The sequence below is a fragment of the Ambystoma mexicanum genome, chromosome 1q (assembly GCF_040938575.1).
Source record: "Ambystoma mexicanum isolate Mex_15411 chromosome 1q, UKY_AmexF1_1, whole genome shotgun sequence".
Lineage (NCBI taxonomy): Eukaryota > Metazoa > Chordata > Amphibia > Caudata > Ambystomatidae > Ambystoma > Ambystoma mexicanum.
Window position 1 is genome coordinate 302001921 of NC_090922.1, and position 22307 is coordinate 302024227.

Here is a 22307-nt window from a genome sequence, read left to right on the forward strand (position 1 = left end):
AGAGATTACCCTAAAGGGCAGACTTACCCTCTCGGGTGAGGTGCATGGACCTCTCGAGAGGTATACGAATCGCAGGCGGCCCCCATCTCTCAGACCATGGAGTAGGGCAGTCGCTAGCTGGGGGGGTAAAAGAAAATACAACAGGGAGTCATTGCCTTGGTCCCATGACTTACATAGATGGAATAACATTGATCTTTAAAAATGTGACCACCTAAAGTGCGGTGTCGCTAGCTTGGTTGAAGTGCAAAACGCGGATCCCTTGTTGCTGAATCCCTGCCTGACTTAATATAGTGTGATGTTCGCATGTACACTGAAGGGAACTGTCTGCATATCTGATGCACATAAGACCAACGCCAACAGACATGCGGGTCGTGACTAAGCGAGCGGAAAGCGTATTCTCCAAGCCTCTAAGATGGCAAAGACAAGACCCTTCTGTTACCTGCAAGAGGTCTTGTCACTGTAGCATTTGGCAGTTAGCAGCGTGAAGGTAACTAGCTACGCGTGTGTTCGCATATTGCTGTAAGAATTTTGCGCTTCGAATCACACCACTGCGAAAGAAAGGAACTATCTTAGAAACTCATCCCGAGTGGCCTATATCCTTATTCCCGAAACAGCAGCTGTGAGAATCAGCTGCCACCTTACACGGAGTGTGTGCATGGGGCCGAGCGAACTGTATTGGCAGGCGGGTAACCATAGAGGCAGCAAGCTTGCTGCGCCGCAAGAGTTTATAATCCTAAACTTGCGAGGCTGTACATGGTAAGGTACAGCAGGTCTGAGGACCCGATCTACTAGGGCGCCATCTTGGAGTGTGCATGCATGGATGCTCTTAGTGCTGGTAGACCCACAGTGGATCTTATGAGACTCCGTTGCCTGGTCGCCATAATGTAAAGATATAGATTATTTATGTCCTGCCACACCAGCCCACTTTAGCAAGCTGCAGGAGATTCACAGCTGCAGCCCGAGCTACCATCCGCCACGGGCCAGCTCCAGGCCACCTGTCCTGTGTGTCAGGGCTCTGCTATGCTAGGGGTGCTAGTACCTCAATGCCTGCCCTTCCCACCTGGTCGCATGGGCTTACTGTAAGATTTTCACCACCGCGCCCTGGGCAGCATATAATAACAATGTTCTTCTTGTCTGCGGGCCAGCTGGTTGATGTTCACGGGGCAAGGCCTCACTGTATTCCATTGGTGCTGCTTACCTGCTTCCCAGGGTTCACTGCTGCAGGCCAGACAGCCGTTCCTCCACCTATCAGCACTTCGCAGGTGCACCGTGGCGGGCCAAGTCCCATCCTGCACCTGTTGCTGCTCACCGGGTTCCTGCTAGAGTTTTCTTTCACATTTGGAGGCCCTATGCGCCCCCTGCCCCGGTCTCCACTGCAACAAGACCGAGACCTGCTACTTCCATGGAAGTATGGTGGATGTTGGCATGGACCTCCAGCCGGCGCTGCCGCTTCTGTTTGCTTCTCCACCAGTGACACTTCTGCGGGTCCCGCCACTCGGTCACTTGCCTTCGGCCTCTGCTTACAGGGTTTCTCAGCCCTGATATTTTCCCCAAAAACGTGCAGGGTGTAGCAGGACTCTTGCGCTGCCCGCAGTTGTCAAAATTTAAGCATCTGGGGACCAGGATTCAAAGGTTCCTATACGCATTCCCTCCATTGTCTCTCCTGCTGCGAGTCATCAATCAACTCACAGTGCCGATGCAGGAAGATACTAGTCGCCCCAGCGTGGCCGAGGCAGATTTGGTACTCAGATCTTCTCAGCCGGTCAACGTCTCCTCCAGTCAAGTTGCTGGTGGTCGTGGATCTGCTCATCAGAGAAGGAGGCGCAATCCTGCACCACGACCCAGTATCGCTGAACCTGAGGACTTGGCTCCTGCAGCCCTAGAGTTCGGAGGATGCAAGTTGCCAGCGGACTGCAGGGATGTCCTTGCCAGAGCAAGAGCATCATCGACTTAAGTGCTACGGGCACAAGTGCAAGCATTTCACTACGTGGTGCTGGTCGCAGAAGATCAACCCTCTGAGGATCACCGCCCCACAGATACTTCCATACTTGTTGGCCTTGGCCAAGGCAGGGCTGGCGCACGCCTCTATCAAGGTGCATCTGGCGGCTATCTCCCGCTACACCAGGTCTCCAGGACGATCTGCTCTTTGGTCCCATCGTCTCGTCAAGGAGTTCCTCAAAGGACTGTTTCGATCTTTCCTGCAGGTGAAGGTTCCTACCCCGGCATAGGAACTGAACATGGTGCTGACGAGGCTCATGGGGGGGGGGCCCTCCAAGCCTATGCATCAGGCCCCTCTCAAATTCCTCTCATGGAAAACTGTTTCCCTCGTGGCCATCACCTCTGCCAGGAGGGTGGGTGAGATACAGCCCCTATCCTTCAAAACCGCCAAATCTTGGTTTTCACGAATCGAGGGTGGTGCTGCGGAAGCACCCCTCCTTCATGCCAAAGGTTCTGTTCAAATTCCACCTCAACGAGCCTTCGGTGTTGCATGTGTTCTTTCCAAAACCTTTGTCGCCGGCTGAGAGGAGTTTGTACTTGCTGGACATTGCTCATGCTCTGAAATTCTATTTGGCACGCACAAATAGTTTTCAGAAGACGTCTCAACTGTTCGTAAACTTTGGTCCTGTGAACCATGGTAGGGCCTTGTCCAAGGCTTCCATCTCTAGGTGGCTCTCTGGCTGTATCACACAATGTCATCGGTTGGCAAATTGGCCATTGCCAGGCCGTCCAAGAGCACATTCTAACAGAGCGATCGATGTGACAATGGCGTTCCTGTCTGGTGTACCCCTGCTGAACATCTGTAGGGCTGCTATGTGGAGGTCCACACACACCTTCACAAGATTCTACTGCATTGACAAGGACTCCAGAAAGGAGTCCAGGGTCGGCTAAGCAGTGCTACACAACCTGTTCGTTTGAAGGTGGGATTCTTCCGGAGGTAAGAGTAATTGCTTCTGTTGACCTTTGCCACCTCCCATGGTTGTCTAATGTGGTACTGCTATGTATTCTTTATTTATGAGCATGGGAATCCATGCCAGACCCCATGCTGGAGAAGGAAAAAGTTACTTACCTTTAACTATTGTTCTTCAGCATGGGTCTCGCATGGATTCACATGCAAACCCTCCCTCATACCCCTCAGCAGCTTTTTTTGGTCATACTGCCACTTTATGTGCTTACTAAATCTGAAGATGGCTGCCAGAGGAGGGGATTGGGGAGAGGGCAGTCATTGGCTGGGGGCAGTATGACCCAGAGTTCAGTGATTGGTTCCGCGGAGAAATAAAGTGTATAAGTGAAAGTTTTTTCCTGATACAGTTCCCAACCACTAGCAAAACTCTTAAGTTGGCCTCGAAGTTGTTGGCTATAATGCACTTTTTCATAGATTGCCAGTTTCAGATCTGGTGATCGGACCTTCCAGCTTGAAACATGTTCAGACAATGACATTAAAGCCCTAGAAAAGAGACACACACATACACACATACACACACATTAAAACCTTACAGTAAGTGATGTGGGTGTGAGATTACTACCAACACGAGAGTCTTAATAGAGCTTTGCTGGCCAATCTGATATCTTGTTGATATCTTCCCTGCATGAGAGAGTCCCCCGTCTTAGTCGGAGAGGAAGACTTGGCTTCAGAACCTATTACTCTTTTGGACTCCCTATTGCCACTACGTGCACAGATGTATATGCAGAAAACATCTTTATTTGGCTGGACCTTGTAATGGGCATAAAAGGAAGACTAAAGTGTCTGAGCGCTATGTAGTGTCCAGTAGCACACTCACTCACTGACTGCAAAAACAGCCATACAGATTTCAAAAATTAAGCTTAAACTTAAACACCCTGCAAACCAGTACAAAAGACATTAGGCATGCCTCCTGCCTGAACCTGTTGATGCCTCCCTTCAGCTCGCACTCCCGGCTTCGTGTCTTTGTGCCCGTCTGACTGCAGCCCTAAGCAAGTCTTTGGCAGAGAGATCACTGTCGCAGAGACGGCACACTGAAGCAGGAGGACAGAAGCAGACCGCAGGAAAAGGAAAAACCCCTTGCTGAACTTCATGGTCCCTGGCATCAAGACAACAGGCAGAACATTTAATTAGAACCACCAGGAAGCTACTTTCCCTCATGGTACAAAGTTAACCAGGCGAGCAGAAGGTACAGGGGGACTCCAGTGAATCAATATGTTTGTTATACAGTCAACTCATCCCACTATAAGAAACAGGAGCGAGTTAGCTTTGAACCAAAGTCGTTATAAAGACTGCATCAAGAGAGAATTATTGTAATACACAGCCACCTCATTACAGTAGAAGGTATGAGATGATAAATTTAACTGAGAACAAATGAGCACCAAGAGTGTAAATCAAGAGGAATCATTATCACCCAGAGTTCATTTGTCACAGCAGAAGATATGAAATTGAGTTAACCTCGCAAACCAGCAGAAATGAATATCCTGAGTCAAGAGAGAACCTTGAGGAGACACTGGACAAGAGAGAACCAGTGTGACCTAATAACCCGGGAAAAGAGGAAAACAAAGTGCTGTCCTGAACCAGGACAAAATGCCATTAAAGGAGAGAGGGCTCAGAGCCTATAGACCTTTACTAGACACAAACCAGAGGGATCCAGGAAATCTATATTCCCTCAGGGATACAAGCAGGTTTGAGACCAAAAGCCTAAACCAACCAAGAGAGCGGAAAGGGAACCAAGGTTAAGAAAGGAAGCACACTCTCCCATTAGAGGAATTACAGAGACAAGACGTCACGAGACTATATGTGAATTGCATACTAAAGACTGGTACTAGCAGTACCCTTGGGTCTTAAGTTAGTTTTCTTAGTGGTAGGGTCAGTTGGCTTTGGATAGCGGATGTGTTTAATTTTTGGACATTTAAGACTGACAGGCGAGAACCTTGGGTATTAAAATGGGCAGGGACCACCCATAGAGATAGGGAAAGTTAGGCTTGTTCACTAAGAGTCTGTGTCCTTCTGATTCTCCACAAATCCAAGGGCTGCCTCTAATTCAGAGGTGCACACGAAGTTAGCCATTTATAATATTCTATTCTTTGCCAGGCCCTGATGCAATGTTGATACTTCACATCACCAATCTTCTGACAAAAAATAGCATGGTTTACTGAATATTAATACACATGAGCTTGGAGCTTTCTGTTGAGGGTTTTTGCAGCACCCTCTCCCCAAACCATGTTGTCCTCTTGTTATTTGGAAAACCACATGCTTAAAGGATTTGTACCACTGGAACTGCCAAGAAAAAGGTAATTGTTGTAATGGCTGGAGTCCGCTTACCATCATCACCAACAGAAAGTGACAAAACCTGTGGAGCATCCCCTAGATATTTTCCGTAGGAATTAAATGCTTGAGTCATTGGTAAATAAAAGTTAACTAGAAAATAGTTTTCATCTGATTTTTACATTTACCATTCTTTGTTTCTTCAGAGGAGGTCTGTATGGGTTTGTTTTCTCAATCGCTAGTAAAATATAGCATGCAATCGCTTAAGGCAAGATGTGTACTCAAAGTATATGTATTATGGGTCTTTAAGCAACGGTGCTGGACAAGTGAAAGTTGCTTGTGTGACTGGACTAAGAGTGTGCTCTCTTACTATGGCGCTGAAAAGCTTCTCTATCTTTTATATTGATGTTATTTCACCTTTTGTCTCTCGTCAGGTTACCAGAATTTGATGCCGGACAACCTGTTGAGGGTCAAACAAAAAAGTGAACATTCTACCGGTGCCCATTCTGACCCAATTGTCCGAGACCACCTGACCAGTTTCACATCTAGTGAGTAGAGCTATACAAAGTTTAAGTTTGGGGAATATATGGGCAGATATTTAGAAGAGCGAAGAAAACAGTGGGCCGAAAGTGTCACCCTGATCACCGGACTGTTTTTTCTTTACCTCCCTATTTGTTTTAGCTATGTGCACATTAGGTTGTGTCTTTAAAACTTTGAAAGCCGATATTGGTTCTTGGTGCAAAAGCATCTGGAAATGCAGTGGCAATGACATCTGGGGAAACGACCGACCCTCCTGAATATGTGAATCCCTGCAAGACCTACATATTTGACAAATATTTTGGTAGTGACCATCAGAATGCAAAGCTTTTTGTATACAAAGTTCTGTTTAGGACTTGGTGTACAACTTCAACATGCCACTCTTGGCCATTAACAGTGAAAAAATCACCTGCCTGGTTAACTATTTGCTACCCACAAGAAAGATTGCTATAAGATTCTAATTTCATGATCTATGAACAATTAAATTCCCTCATGGGGTCTAAGAAAAGCTGCTTTTCGTTACACCAACCAGATTTTCTACAGCTTGATAAAATGATTTAATTGGACACAAAGCTGATATTAGGCATGCATGTTTCATCCTTTATTTTGCCCAGAGCGGCAAATACTACATGCATATTTAAATAACTTTAGTTTTGAACTTTCCAACCAAGTTTATAGGAATCCAGTTCCTCAGCCATGTATCATTCTCCTCCTCATCCTTTCTTCTGAGAAGTTTAATTTTGGACTCCCCAGCTCGTGCTCTTGAATCACGCATTTGTATTGCCTGCACAGTTGCTGTGCATACATTAGGCTTGTGCCTATCGGAGGCTTCTGTCTTCTTTACCCATTTATTGAACTGTCGCAAAAAAAGACAGTCCACCTTTATTTGGTCTTCATTCTTCGGTAGTGTAATATTAGTCTTTGGTTTTTTCTGGCCTAGGGGGAGTTGGGACGCTGAGGTGCATATTCATCACCACTTAGGATCTGGACAATTCTTTTGTTAGTCTGAACTCTCTCACCGCCCGAGCACACTGTCCTCACCTGTGCTGCTCTTGCAAGACCATCCTTATGCACTAGATGCAGAACTGTTTCTATGGTGATGCTCTAAGGATTGACTCAGCAATTCAATGTATTAGCCTTGAAAAAGCCCAGTGGGCAAAACCCACGGCCATGCAGTCAGCCTGTCTGTAATATTGTATGAACAGTTTTCTGTGTTACATACATTGAAGTAACAATGTCCACTTGGTTTTTCAGAAACCATGTATGAACGATTCTTTCTCCAGCATTGGATCTTTTATGGATTCATATGCTCAGACTTTTCTCCATCGACAGGCTGGGAATCCTCATTAACATTTTATTATAGCTTAGAATAGAGTTTTTAAGCTCACGTTAATAGCCCATCTATGTCCTTTTTGGGTGTATTGTGCCTTAGCCAATGGGACGTCGAGTGACATTCCCACCCAGGAGGCCATCTTCAGATTCTAAACGCAGATCGTGCTGAGGAGTCCTCAAGGTTTTCTCTCCTGGAGAAAAAAGCCAACAAAAGCCCAAAATATTTCTTCAAAAGTTTACTAAAACATCATCTAGACAGATAATTGCTTCTTATTTTCTTAATATGGAGGAAAAACAGAAGGCTCTGTAGAAGGCATGTCAGTCATGTGGCATTAAAATGTTTGAGGGCGATAAGCATTCTGAATGCATATACTGCCTCTATCCTAATCCCATTCAGGAAGATACCACTATCTCAATAGACTCCATTGTACTAGTCGACTGGTCTGACCAATACCTCATCAGTTTTAACCACTCCAATTTTGTCCAGATCATGACAAACTATGTGCCACACTAGCCAAGGACTTCCAATTCTCCCAAGAGGCCAGCTCCTGGGTCAAATCCTTCCTGGCTGATCGAACATCCCGTGTCTCAATTGTCAAGGAGCCGCAGACCCTATCCCAGTACCACTAGGAGTCCCACAAGGATCCCATTTGTCCCCTACGCTATATAATGCATACACTAAGTTACTATTTGCCGCACTGGATGCCATGGGTGTCATCTATATGAATTTTGCTGATGACCCCCAGATCCTTATCCCCATCACTGGTAACTACGATCAGGATACAACCATGATGAATAAAATCTACGCTATAATCCAAAATTGGATGGCGTTAAATTGCCTCTGCCTTAACAATGAGAAAACAGATATTCCTCATAGTCTCCCCAGCCAGAATCAATGCTTTCCACACAGAATACACAACAATCAACATTGATGGAACTCTCATTCCAGTTCTTAAGCAGGTCAAAACGTTAGGTGTCTACTTGGATGCCAATCTAATAATGTCTAAACATATTAATGCGCTATCCTCGGCCACCTCCTACACATCCAAATTTATTGCACTAAGTCGTCAATTCCTTAAACCACAAAACTGCACCACCTACCCCGGGCCCTCCTCTTGTCTAAATTAGACTACTGCAATGTACTATTGCTCGGTATCTCAAACACCAATCTGGACAAACTCCAGCTACTAGAAAATAAAGTGCTGCAAGCAGCCCTAGGACTAGGACTAAAAAATTCTGACTAAAAAATTCTGACTATCTCCTCAATCAGAAGGGAAGCTTAATGGCTACCCATAAAAGCCAGAATTGTATTCCAATCACTCTGTATCACACACAAATATATCACTAAGAAGCACCCATATACCTCAACACTGTCTGCTTGAACAAGTCAGCAAGAGTACTTTGATCAAGTAAACATGCACACCTCTCTGTCCCACGCTACACATGTTCCTGAGCTGGAGGTAGTAGTTTTCCAGTCCTGGCTCCAAGGATCTGGAACACCCTTCCTTTACCCACCAGAAATGAACCCTCTGACCTCTGCTTTTAAGAAGTCCCTAAAAACCTGGCTATTAAATACATTTTAGACCATTGTACCTATCCCTGTTCTCGGATAGGTATTTACTGAGAACATGTTACTGGCATCCGCAAAGTATTTTGACCTAACTGTATCCACTACTGCCACTTGTAAATATTGCTGATTGTAATTGAGATTTGATTGTAATTGCATCCTTTCATGCTAAGATGTCTGTAAGTACGTCGTGGCACCCAAGGGTTTGGCTGTGAAATAAATAAAATAAAATTGTGAGATGTGTGCTACTTTTAGCACAAAACCCCTCAAGCATAGGAAGAGGAGATTGGCCCTTAGAGGCAGAATGCTCTAAAAGTATGGTGGAAGGCAAATCAGATAGGCCAAAAGCCTGTAAAAGGGCCAGATCAGAGGCGAAAATGACATCTTACTGTTCATCTGTGACCCACAAAAGGAAAAAGGAGGGGGAAAAAAAGGCCCGTCCGTCGACCTCCCCGACGAACAACCCTCCGACCGCAACAGTCTGCAGCAGGCGCTCCATCGCCAAGAAACCACAGCCGACTGCATTCCGACTGTCCACGTCAAAATGGTCGACAGCAAAACAATCATAGTTGGCCTTATCGTCGATGGCCATTAAACCATCGTTGATGGCCGCAAAACCATGGTCTGTGGCCTTGCCAACTGATAAATAGATGAAATCTTCGTCGATGACGATACTGTCCTTGCGTCCATCGACGGCACTCGCCCCGTCGATGACCATGACGACTTCCTCCCCGTCGTTGGGAAATAAAGCGGTCTCACTAACAGTATATGGAAGGTCACCAACACCTTTCCTGTCTGCGCTGTTGACGGGCAAAGGGGGGTACAAAAGGACATCAATGCGCCCACGGGCACACAAGATGTCAAACAAGAAGAACTGAAGGTTTAGAAAAAAACACAAGCACAAACACAGGTGGGACGAAAAGCATGTGCCAAATAGGATGGAGCAAGGGCCAAATACAGGTCTCTGCACCGGCCCAACAACGTCCGATAGTCCTAAAAATGCCTATCAAGCACCTGCATTCGCCTAAAATCATGGACGAGCAGGATATAACAGAAGTTGGGGAACATTCTTCACCTCGGCCATCGAAGGGAACACTGATGACCCAATAGCAACCAAGGGTCCAACACTGTCGCCGGTCTCCTCAATTCTTCCAGATCAGATACTGGAGCACCACATTGATTTGAACAGGGGTACTCACCCCAGTCATCTGAAGAAAGCCAATATTCACCATGGAGAACACAAGTGGAGCCAAGGCTACAAGACTTGCTGCACCCAACATTACCAACCCCGGCTGCTCCTATTCAACCCAACAAAACCGCTATTCAACCCACAGTCCCTGTTATCCTTACAAGTACCATCTACTCTTCAGGACCTATTTACAAAATTAGAGACCTGGCTACCACTAAACGAGCCCCTCCTGCAAAAACACATTGAAGTGCCAGGCCCCTCTGGGGAACCCAGCAGACCTGGCAGAAACTGGGTGAACGAACCAAGGGGACTGGCCGTCATGCCTCTGAGGCACAGACGACCTAACAGGACCGTCAGCCCCATTAGAACAGGAGGGGCCTCACCATACAGTCAAGAGGAAGGAGAGCTCTAATCGTCTACCACTGACGATGAGGAAGGTAACAGATACCGATACCTCAACCCCAAAATCTATACAGCCTGATAACTGGGAGGACACAGACTTGGTTTTTTAGAATCTTGGATCAAACCCATCGCGTCAGTCTCCACCGGATGACATAACGGCTTTCCACAATACAGTACAAAAGGCTTGTGAGAAATTTGGCCAAATACCTTCAGAGCAGAAGAAGGATTGCTTGCTTTTTGATTTAATTCACAAGAGCAGGAATGGGGTAATGTCCACTACCATCCTAGACCATGTTTGGAAGGAAGGGCTATTACTCATGAGAACCTTTCATGCTCATGAGAACATTGAAAGGCCGCTTGGAGAAATAATGTAAGGCACCTTGGTGTCCCCTAAATGCCTTACTTCCCAGCCAACACCTGATTCAGTAATATCAGCGGCAACGTGTAGAAAGTCAAATGCGCAAGGTCAAAAATGTGCAGTACCAACTGATGATAATGACAGCAGAAAGCAAGATGCTTTCGGTAAGAAAGTCCTAGCCACAGGAGCCACAACAGTAAAAGCGGCTAACTCGCTTGCAATGGTTCCATGTGTTAATATCCCAGCAAAAAATATCACCATACAAAAACATAGCCATATTTTTGCGGCGATATTAAGGCATGGAACCTGTGGGGGACACCCCCGCAAACCTCCTATTATTTTAATAGGAGCAGGGGACACCCCTGCATCCCCCAGTCCCAAAAAACACTAATATTATTCGCACTAAAAATATTGCCTATGGCTGTTCTCGACGAATATATATATATATATATATATATATATATATATATATATATATATATATATATATATATATATATATATATATATATATATTTTCAGTCAGAACTTTTTTAAAGGGACGTTATGGTTCAAAGTAAAACCGAAAAACCCCTGAAATTGGGCAGTTATGGCTGGCTCTCCCTTTTTTTTTCCTTTACTGACATATCTAAGCCACATAGTTTTCTTCAGTAACAGTCAGGAAGTAAAAATTGAAAAGGTACTATATTTGTAGACTTGGGGTCAAGTCAAATCATATGAAACATATACATAGCGGAAGACCCAGGCTTAAGAGAGCAATCCTTTCTGTGCATGAAGATAATCATTAGGGTTATCAGCACTTTCTCATAGTTTTATTTTTATTACTCTACCTTCCCTGTATATGCTCATATTTGTATACATTATACTCACTCTCCTTTCCTTTGGGTGCAGTCACATCATGTGATACACATACATATGGTAAGTAGCAGCTTTGAAACAGAGCAATAGTTTCTCTGCATAAAGACAATCGGTTAGGTTATGAACTCTTTCTGCTTCTACTTCTGCTTTTTCGTTTACTTCACTGTCACTGTATATACTCATATTTGTATGTGTTGTTGTCTCTTTGTGTTTTGTCTGTAATAATTATTAAGTGGGTTTTATTATCTACTTATTACATGTTTCACAGTACGCAAAACTCTAATAAGAAAGCAGTTATTTCACTATTCAACATGGCAAGATTATGAATATGACACCTTCATCATGTATGCTGCACACACTGCCTATGTTTCTGCATGAGCAGCTTAATATACTGGATAGAACTTCATAAGAATGCTATTTTTATTAATGCATTGCTTAATGCACTAATTAGCTCATATTTATCCCAATGATCCTTGACAGTTTTTGGTCAGCATTATAAGAATCCCTTGTACAGAGTTTTTATGAAAAGTAAATGCACATGTGATGTCATCAATGACATTTGTGATGTCATCTTTGATGTCCTGGGTGTTAGTGTTAGAAGTGCACGGTGGGGTGAGTTATGGTTGCTTATCTTACCATAACTGCCGAATTTCAGGGGTTTTTCGGTTTTACTTTGAACCATAACGTCCCTTTAACAACGTTTTTTTGCTGAATTTCATAGTTTTTTATTAGTGCAACATAACCATAACGTCCTTTTCAATGGAGGAAGACCACTAGCATCCTAGGATCTCAAAGTGGGAACCCGGGGTGGTAAAATATTTTTCTTCCCAAACCGGGACGCCGCGGGCAGGCGTCCCGGTGTAGGAAGGAAAATCTTTTACCAAGATGGACACCAGGGAAAGGGAAGGCAGGGTGTACACAACAGGCCATTGGCGGGGGGTCGGGAAGACCAGGAGAGAGACACTGGGCATGAGCAGGGGGTGGAAAGAAGGGAGACACGGGGCATGAGCGGAAAAAAGGGAGACGCGGGCATCAGTGGGGGGTGGGAGGGAAGAAGGGAGACACGGGGCATGAGCGGGAAAGAAGGGAGACACGGGGCATGAGTGGGGGTGGGGGGGAAGAAGGGAGACACTGGGCATGAGCGGGTGAAAAGGAGGGAGACAGATATGGAGCATGAGCGGGGGTTGGGGTGAACAGGAGAGACACGGGGCATGAGCGGGGGTAGGGCAAGGTGGGGCCCCACCCCCGCTCATGCCCCGTGTCTGCCCTGTTCCAACAGTGCAGACACGGGGCATGAGCGGGGGGTTGGGGGAAAGAAGGGAGACACGGGGCATGAGCGGGGGGTGGGTGGAACAAGAGGTCAACAAGGGGCATCATAGGAGGGGGGGGACAAGAGGAAGACACGGGGCATGAGCAGGGGGTGGGAGGGAACGGAGGAAGACGCAGGGCATCAGCGAGGAGTGGGGGGCAGGAGGAAGACACGGCATGAGCAGGGGGTGGGAGGGAACAGGAGGAAGACACGGCATCAGTGAGGAGTGGGGGGCAGGAGGAAGACACGGTGCATGAGCGGTGGTGGGGGGGCAACAGGAGAGAGACACGGGGCATGAGCGGAGGTGGGGGGTACAGGAGAGACACGGGCATGAGCGGGGTTGGGGGGTACAGGAGAGACACGGGGCATGAGCGGGGGTGGGGAGAACAGGAGAGAGACACGGGGCATGAGCAGGGGGGTGGGGAGAACAGACAGACACGGGGCATGAGCGAGGGGCAATAGGAGACAGACATGGGCATGAGCGGGGGGTGGGGGCAATAGGAGACAGACACGGGGCATGAGCGGGGGGGTACAGGAGACAGACATGGGGCATGGGTGGGGGGCAACAGCAGACGGACACGGGGGGTGGGGGGTACAGGAGATAGACACAGGGCATGAGAGGGGGGTGGGGGACAACAGGAGAGAGACACGGCATGAGCGGGTGGGGGGGAACAGGAGACAGACACTGGGCATGAGCAGGGGTGGGGAGAACAGGAGACAGACACGGGGCATGAGCAGGGGGGTGTGGGGGGCAATAGGAGACAGACACGGGGCATGACTGGGGGGTGGGCGGGAGAGGGACACGGGGCATGAGCGGAGGGGAGGGAGAGAGACACACTGGGCATGAGTGGAGGGTGCGGGGGAGGGGGAGAGACACACTGGGCACGAGCCGGGGTTGGGTGGCGTGTTTGGGAGAGACGCACAGGGCACAAGCCGGGGTTGGGTGGTGGGTTTGGGAGAGAGACACACGGGGCATGAGCGGGGGTGGGTCGGGGGGGAGGGAGAGAGACACAGGGCATGAGTGGGGGGAGGGGGAGAGACGCATGGCGTTCGTGTGCAGGCAGCAGATCCCGCTCCTCGGCCCTCCGCTGGCCATCGTGTGTCGATGGAGTGAGCGGGGGGCTGGAGACACGGAGCATGAGTGGGGGTGGGAGGAACAGGAGACAGACACGGACGGGGGCGGACTTACTGTGCAGGCGGCAGATCCCGCTACTGCTGACAGCCTCTCATGCAGGAACAAAGATGGTGGGCGTCTCTGCGGACATCACGCAATCTGCTTGCCCAATCACCGTCCTGTCCGCGGAGCAAACGGGGAAGTGTGTCCGCGAAGCGAACACAGATATCACTAATTTTTTTCACTTACATTTTTGTCATTTTTTTAAAAAAACTACTGGACGGATTTACACCAAATAAAGCAAAGCACGCTTTCGGGACCAAGCCGCCGCTCCAGCCTCAAATTTGGTGTAAATCCGTCCAGCGGTTTGGGCTGTAGGCGTGAGCAAAGTTTTTTTTTTTCCCATTATGTCTATGGGGAAAAAACAAAAGTTTTGGGACCCCCCCTATAACTCACCCCCCTCCACCCCCCCCGGACGAATCCTCACCAAACTTTGCAAAAAAAGTGGGCCATATACTTTTTTTGCAAAGTTTGGTGAGGATTTGTCCAGGGGGAGCGAAGATATAAGCCGCCCAAAAAGTGCTCTTCCTATGGAAACACCAACTTAACCATAACTACATGGCCACTACTGTGGCCATGTAATATATATATATATATATCTATATTTTTGGTGGGGATAATTTAACCTGATACCCTTGCAATAATCTCGACATGACTGCGAGATGTGGAACCGGCTCACACCGCTGTATGAATACCTGCTAGAAGACAAAGACAACAGGCCCTGGACATCCTCTGAGAGGGTGAAGAAGCATCAAATCACGCTATCCGCATAGCAGTTAACATAAAGGAAAGAGGTTTTAAACAAATTAGTAATGGGCTAGTACTTGGAAGACGGGCATGGTTAAAATGCACAGACTTTAGAACAGATGGGCGATCAAAGGTGCTAGATATGCCTTTTGAGCGAGACCCAACTTTTTGGTCCCAAAATTGATGATGCCCTAAAAGCAGACAGACACTGCGCGATCGCTCACCGCACTGATGGGAATGCGCAATATTCGCTTCTTTCAAGGGGCCTCTGGTCGGTCTACAGTGACAAATGGAGGAGGAAAGACATACCAAAGGACATCCTCGTATTCGCAAGTGGAGAAACTGCTTATGAAGAAAGCAAATTGAAAAAGTCCCTCAACATCAAAAGGGCAAAGGAAGCTACTCCAGATGGTTTGTCGTAAAAAAAAAAAAAGACGACTCATGGCAACCAATTCTGGACTTCAGATATCTCAACAAATTGGTCAAACAAAAGTTCAAGATGGTCATCCGGACAGATGTCACCAAGTCAATAAAGGTGAACCACTTCTAGCGTCACTAGATCTGATGCATACTTCCACATTGCCATTCGCAGAAAAATCCTAAGGATTGTTTTGGGCACAAACCACTACCAATTCAATGTCCTCCCTTTTAGGCCTTTGCTCAGCCCCGAAAACATTCACAACATTTCTGGCTCCTAGAGCTGCATTGCTCAGGAAAAAAGGTTACCATGTATATCCATTATCTGGACGATTGGTTGGTACGAGCATCATCGCACAGAGTGGCTGAAAGAGTGATCCGGCAGCTTTCCAGCACCCTCTTGCTCCTCGGCTTCGCAAAAAATTCAAGCAAGTCCTGTCCTGCTTCAATCCATCAAACAGGTTAGTGTTTCTAGGGGCACAGTTCAACACCAACGAGGGCCGAGTATGTCCCTAGATTGTCAGAGCACTGAACCTTAACAGGGTAAAGCGCCTGGTGACCGAAGAGAAGCTGTTGAACCCGTAGTGCAGTGGTATATTCTTCCTACCAATGTAACACTCAATTGTGTATAAAAAACAGTCTGAGCGGTCAATTGGTTGAAAGATGTTTGAAGAATGAACAGGACCCTCTGGAACTCCTGATGACTGCAGGTTCCTTCCCAATGAATGGTAATTTCACAAGATAGACTGAAAACTCACTGATTGTCAGTAGGGTAAGGTACGGTACATCCCGACAAGAAAACGACAACAGATTGGAAGTAGACAGCCTCTGTAAAGATACAAGAACTATATAAGACAAGGAAGGGCAAAAGAACCAATAACTGGAAAATGAGCAGGAAATAAGGACTCTTACTTGTATATCCGTGAGACGGGAAGCAACGAGGAAAGTAGGATAAATTTGATCTCCCCGGATCCAAAGAAGAGTCCGAAATGAGCCCAGACTCACGGTGTTGAAGAAATCCTCAGTCCGGTGCAAGTCCTATTCCCGCCGGCACGCGTACGCCTAGAGTGAAGAATCCCAGAAGTGCTACAGGCAGTCTCTAGTCCAGCACTTGTATCCTATTCCCGCCGGCACGCGTACGCCTAGAGTGAAGAATCCCAGAAGTGCTACAGGCAGTCTCTAGTCCAGCACTCGTATCCTATTCCCGCCGGCACGCCTAGGCCTAGGATGAAGGATCCAAGAGTTCCGGGTCAGAATCAGGTAATCAAACAAAACAAAGCATGAGACAAGAATCGAAGTCAAAAGGACGTCCGGGTCGTAGCAGGAGTTCGTAGCTGAAGTACCGAGGGCAAGACAAGAGCAAAATCCAATAGACAGGCCAGAGGTCAAGAAGGGACAAGATCCAAAATAACAAGCGCCACTGTAGTAATCCAAGGAAAACAATCAGAAGCACCGAAACAGCAAACTAGGTGGACTTAAGATTGCGTGACCACAACGCGGGAGTCACGTGACCGGGAAACCGGAGCAACACGTGACTGCAGACGTAGTAGTGGCCATCGTCGCCATGGCAACCCCCAATGCCTTCGAAACAAGCCTTTAGAGGAATAGAAGCGCTTGTTGCTGTTCCTAGCTATTTTGACTCCCGTAAGTCTGTCGGGTACGCGGGAACGTGTAGTAGGAATTGGCGTTCTGACAGTATCCTCCCCCAAAGGTCCCCCAAGACCTTGAGATGCTAGAAACTGGGATAACAGCACGGGTGCATGGATGTTGGACTCAGGTTCCCAAGTCCGATCCTCCGGACCGTAACCCTTCCAGTCTACCAAAAACAAACGTACACCACGTGATAGTTTAGTATCCAAAATAGCATTAACCTCATATTCCTCCACCCCTTGTACCAACAGGGGGGGGGGGGCGGATAGGTAACCTCACCTGCTCAGAACATGGTTTGACCAAAGACACGTGGAAAACGGGATGTATTTTCCAAGTAGGAGGCAATTCCAACTTGACCACAAGGGGATTAATCACCTCCTTAACAACATAAGGACCCACAAAGCGAGGTAACAGGGTTTTACGACCTGGAATACTGAGATTCTTGGTAGAAAGCCAAACACGCATACCTGTAGTATACTGCGGTGCTGGCTGGCGATGGCGATCGGCATACTTCTTAGCCTGTTCCTGCGCATGTATTAAGTGTTCCATAACGCTCTTACGCAACGATGTCAGGTCTCTAAGACAAGATTGGACCGCTGGACAATCCGAGGATATACAAAAATCCAAGGGTAGAGGGCGTGGGTGTTGTCCATACATGGCATAGAAAGGAGAGACCCCCCTAGAAGAATGCGCAGAATTATTATAAGCGAACTCTGCCATAGGCAATACGGAGAGCCAGGTTTCTTGGTGTTGTAGAGTAAGACATCTCAAGTATTGTTCCATGGTGGCATTGAGTCGCTCGGTTTGGCCATCAGTTTGTGGATGGTAAGCCGTAGAATACCTCTCGTCAATACCCATGGACTGTGTAAGATGTTTCCAAAAACGAGAGGTAAATTGCGCACCCCTGTCAGTTATTATGATCTCAGGAAGACCAAAGAAGCGGAAGACATTGCGTAAAAACAGGTCCGCCAGAGTAGTAGCGGATGGAAGACCCCGACAAGGCACAAAAAGGGCCAACTTGGTAAAACTGTCGACTACCACCCAAATAGTATCAAATCCACCAATCAAAGGTAGTTCCACTACGAAGTCCATGGAAAGCATGGCCCAGGGTTTAGCAGGTACTGGCAGGGGTTGTAGAAGACCCATTGGTTTGGCCGGGACGGTTTTACATTGAGCGCAAACTGCGCAGTTTGCGATGTACAGCACAATGTCTTTTGACATGAAAGGCCACCAGCACCAGCGCTTGAGTAACTCCAAAGTCTTACGATGACCGGGGTGTGCGGCCAACAGGGAGTCATGACACCAAGACATGGCAATCCTGCGGGTATGAGAGTCAGGTATATAGATTTTACCTTGAACGTATGGCAAGGACTGAATAATATCCAGATTAAGATCCTCCAATTCAGGATGTTTTTCTGAGACCCATTGCTGAATGGCTGTCTTCAGGGATGGTTGCAATGTGCAGCCACACACGACCTGGTTGGGCAAGAGTAGTCGACCCTCCTGTGGCCGATGCACTGGGTCTTCAAAAAGTCTTGACAGGGCATCTGCCTTGGAGTGCAACGTCCCCGGACGGTAGGTCAATACAAAGTTGTACATAGAGAAGAACTCATGCCAACGTGCATGGCGCGCTGTGGTGCATTTCAATGATTGAAGGGCCAGTAGGTTTCTGTGATCAGTGAACACTTGAATCGGAGTCTCTGCTCCCAAGAGATGATGTCTCCAAACTGTAAAAGCCTCCCGGACAGATAGCAGTTCACGTTCGGTAATGGTGTAGTTTACCTCATACGGAGTAAGCTTGCGTGAATGATACGCGACAGGATGGAGGATCCCTGTGTCAGGACAAAACTGGGAGAGAACTGCCCCTACTGCCACGTCAGACGCATCGGCCTCTACAACAAACGGTTGTTTGACATTGGGATGTTGAAGTACCGGAGCTGAAGTAAAGGCTTCCTTGAGAGTCTCAAATGAATTCTGTGCTTCGGGATTCCATTGAAACGGATGCTTATTGCTTGTTAAAGCAGTAAGTGGAGCCACAATGCTAGAGAAGTGCATGATGAACCGCCGATAAAAGTTTGCGAACCCCAAAAAAGACTGCAAAGCTTTTAGTGTACCTGGGACGGGCCATTCCAATAAAGCCTTGACCTTGGTTTGGCTCATCTGAACACCCTGGTTAGTAATGTCATAGCCCAGGAATTCAACTGAGTTGTATGAAAAATGCACTTCTCTAGTTTTGCGTATAGTTTATTCTTACGCAGACGTTGTAGTACTTCAGTAACATGTTGAAGGTGTAGTTCAAGAGAAGGGGAATATATCAAGATATCGTCTAAATAGACGATCACAAACCGATCAATCATGTCCTGAAAAACGTCATTGATGAAATGTTGAAATGTGGCAGGGGCATTACATAGCCCAAACGGCATGACCAAATATTCAAAGAGGCCGTATCTGGTTTTGAATGCCGTCTTCCATTCGTCCCCCTCTCTTATCCTCACTAGATTATACGCACCCCTGAGGTCCAATTTGGTGTATATCACTGAAGAGCCTAGCTGATCCAAAAGTACTGAAATCAGTGGTATGGGATACTGATTCCGTATTGTGACTGCATTCAGGTCCCGATAATCTATACATGGTCTCAGGTCCCCCTCTTTTTTCGGAACAAAGAACAGGGGAGATGCAGCAGGAGAACGGGAGGGGCGAATGAAACCAGAAGCCAAAGCCTTGTCCAAATACTCTTTTAAAACTGCATCTTCCTTTAAAGTAAGAGTAAATCCTCCCAGAGGGGATCCTAGCTCCCTCCTTAAGGTCTATGGGACAGTCATAAATACGATGAGGCGGTAACCTTTCTGCCTCACCTTTGTCAAAGACATCTGCGAAAGACTTGTATTCTGGGGGTAAAATAGTATTGACAATACCACCTACCATTGAAACTGATTCCAATAAGGCTTGACAGGGGTTGTTTTTCTCTTGAGTCGTTGGGCCACAATGTCCTGAACAATAAGTTGAGGTAAACGAGACAGACCCTGCAACCCAATCTACCAAGGGGTTATGGAGCCGAAGCCATGGTAGACCCAGAATTAGTCGAAATTGAGGTGCAGTAATGACATCGAATGAAATGACTTCGCTATGACAGCCGTCTATGAGTAAATTCAGGGGCACTGTCGACTCCGTTACCAACCCTGAGAGTAGTGTGGTACCATCAACTGCGTTGACCACCTCGGGTTGTTCCTTTGGTACCAGGGGAATGTTCCAGTCTTTCACATACTGGAGATCAACATAATTTCCAGTAGCCCCAGAATCCAAAACCGCTTCAGAGGACCAGGTTTCGCCGTCCGGAGAAGCAACAACGACCTTAATAGTGAAAGGAACTGAGAATTTGGAGCCCGGAAGATCAATGCTCAACATAGGGGCTCCCTCTATTGTCGGGCTTTGGAGTTTCCCGACTTTGCGGGTTTCTTGGGACATAGACTCAAAAAATGACCAGAAGAACCACAATAAAAGCATAACTTGTTCCTTTTACGCTTCTCTCTTTCTTCGCTAGATAATGGTCCCCTTATCGCCCCTATTTGCATGGGTTCCCCATTGCCTGAAGCCGAACTTGTCAGACTAACAGGGACCGGGGGCAAAATCCTCTTTTCCCCCTTCCTTTCCGCTTTACGGGCATCGATCTGAAGAACTAGATCCAAAAAGTCAGGAAAGGAGACGGGGACCACAGGTACCGTAGCAATGACATCCTTGAGGGAATCCGACAAACCCTTATAAAATAAGGCTGCCTTCTTCTCGTCTGGCCAGTTGGTTTCAGCAACCAATTGGTTAAACTTAGCCAGATACGTCAATAGAGTAGAATCGCCTTGCTGTAAATTCAATAACTCCAAATCAGTTGCCTGAGATTTGTATCGGGTGTCAAAAACTCTGGTAAGCGCCTCTATGAGAGCGTCACAGTCAAATAACAAATGACTACCTTGCTCCAAGAGAGGATTCGCCCAGACTGCAGCAGTACCCCCTAGGTTAGATAATATAAAAGCGGCCTTAGTGGTTGAATCGGGAAATGATGTTGGTCTACAAAGAAAATGCAGTCTGCATTGATTGATGAACGTTCTGAAGGTTTTTGGATCGCCCAAGAAACGTTCAGGAGGAGCCAACGGGAATTGTGTCATAACTACCGGAACCGGGTCTGCCCTGGCCTGAGCACCGGCCGTACCAGACCCGGAAGCCACTGCGACTGATGGAGGTTCAATGGCGCTAACCCTTAATCCCGCTTGAATATCATCAATACGGCGATGAGTAGCATCATGGGCAGTTTGCATGTCAGCACGTAAATCAGCCACTAATTGAACCAAGGTAGCCAAAGGATCATTGGCTGTGTCCATTTTAAGGCTTCTGATTCTGTCAGAGCACTGAACCTTAACAGGGTAAAGCGCCTGGTGACCGAAGAGAAGCTGTGGAACCCGTAGTGCAGTGGTATATTCTTCCTACCAATGTAACACTCAGTTGTGTATAAAAAACAGTCTGAGCGGTCAATTGGTTGAAAGATGTTTGAAGAATGAACAGGACCCTCTGGAACTCCTGATGACTGCAGGTTCCTTCCCGATGAATGGTAATTTCACAAGATAGACTGAAAACTCACTGATTGTCAGTAGGGTAAGGTACGGTACATCCCGACAAGAAAACGACAACAGATTGGAAGTGGACAGCCTCTGTAAAGATACAAGAACTATATAAGACAAGGAAGGGCAAAAGAACCAATAACTGGAAAATGAGCAGGAAATAAGGACTCTTACTAGTATATCCGTGAGACGGGAAGCAACGAGGAAAGTAGGATGAATTTGATCTCCCCGGATCCAAAGAAGAGTCCGAAATGAGCCCAGACTCACGGTGTTGAAGAAATCCTCAGTCCGGTGCAAGTCCTATTCCCGCCGGCACACGTACGCCTAGAGTTGAAGAATCCCAGAAGTGCTACAGGCAGTCTCTAGTCCAGCACTCGTATCCTATTCCCGCTGGCATGCGTACGCCTAGAGTGAAGAATCCCAGAAGTGCTACAGGCAGTCTCTAGTCCAGCACTCGTATCCTATTCCCGCCGGCACGCGTACGCCTAGGATGAAGGATCCAAGAGTTCCGGGTCAGAATCAGGTAATCAAACAAAACAAAGCATGAGACAAGAATCGAAGTCAAAAGGAAGTCCGGGTCGTAGCAGGAGTTCGTAGCTGAAGTACTGAGGGCAAGACAAGAGCAAAATCCAATACAGGCCAGAGGTCAAGAAGGGACAAGATCCAAAATAACAAGCGCCACTGTAGTAATCCAAGGAAAACAATCAGAAGCACCGAAACAGCAAACTGGGCGGACTTAAGATTGCGTGACCACAACGCGGGAGTTACGTGACCGGGAAACCGGAGCAACACGTGACTGCAGACTTAGTAGTGGCCATCGTCGCCATGGCAACCCCCAATGCCTTCGAAACAACCCTTTAGAGGAATAGAAGCGCTTGTTGCTGTTCCTAGCTATTTTGACTCCCGTAAGTCTGTCGGGTACGCGGGAAC

At 47.2% G+C, this 22307-nt stretch overlaps 1 protein-coding gene across 2 annotated transcripts in view; it reads left to right on the plus strand.

The window, feature by feature from the left end:
* The window catches only part of LOC138527604 (zinc finger protein 773-like), a 282571-nt gene that overhangs the window by 143135 nt on the left and 117129 nt on the right, over positions 1 to 22307 (plus strand). For both annotated transcript variants that reach the window (XM_069638907.1, XM_069638918.1), the window contains exon 6: positions 5665 to 5778. In XM_069638907.1, coding sequence (XP_069495008.1) covers positions 5665 to 5778 — 114 coding nt within the window. The remainder of the gene's footprint in view (positions 1 to 5664; positions 5779 to 22307) is intronic.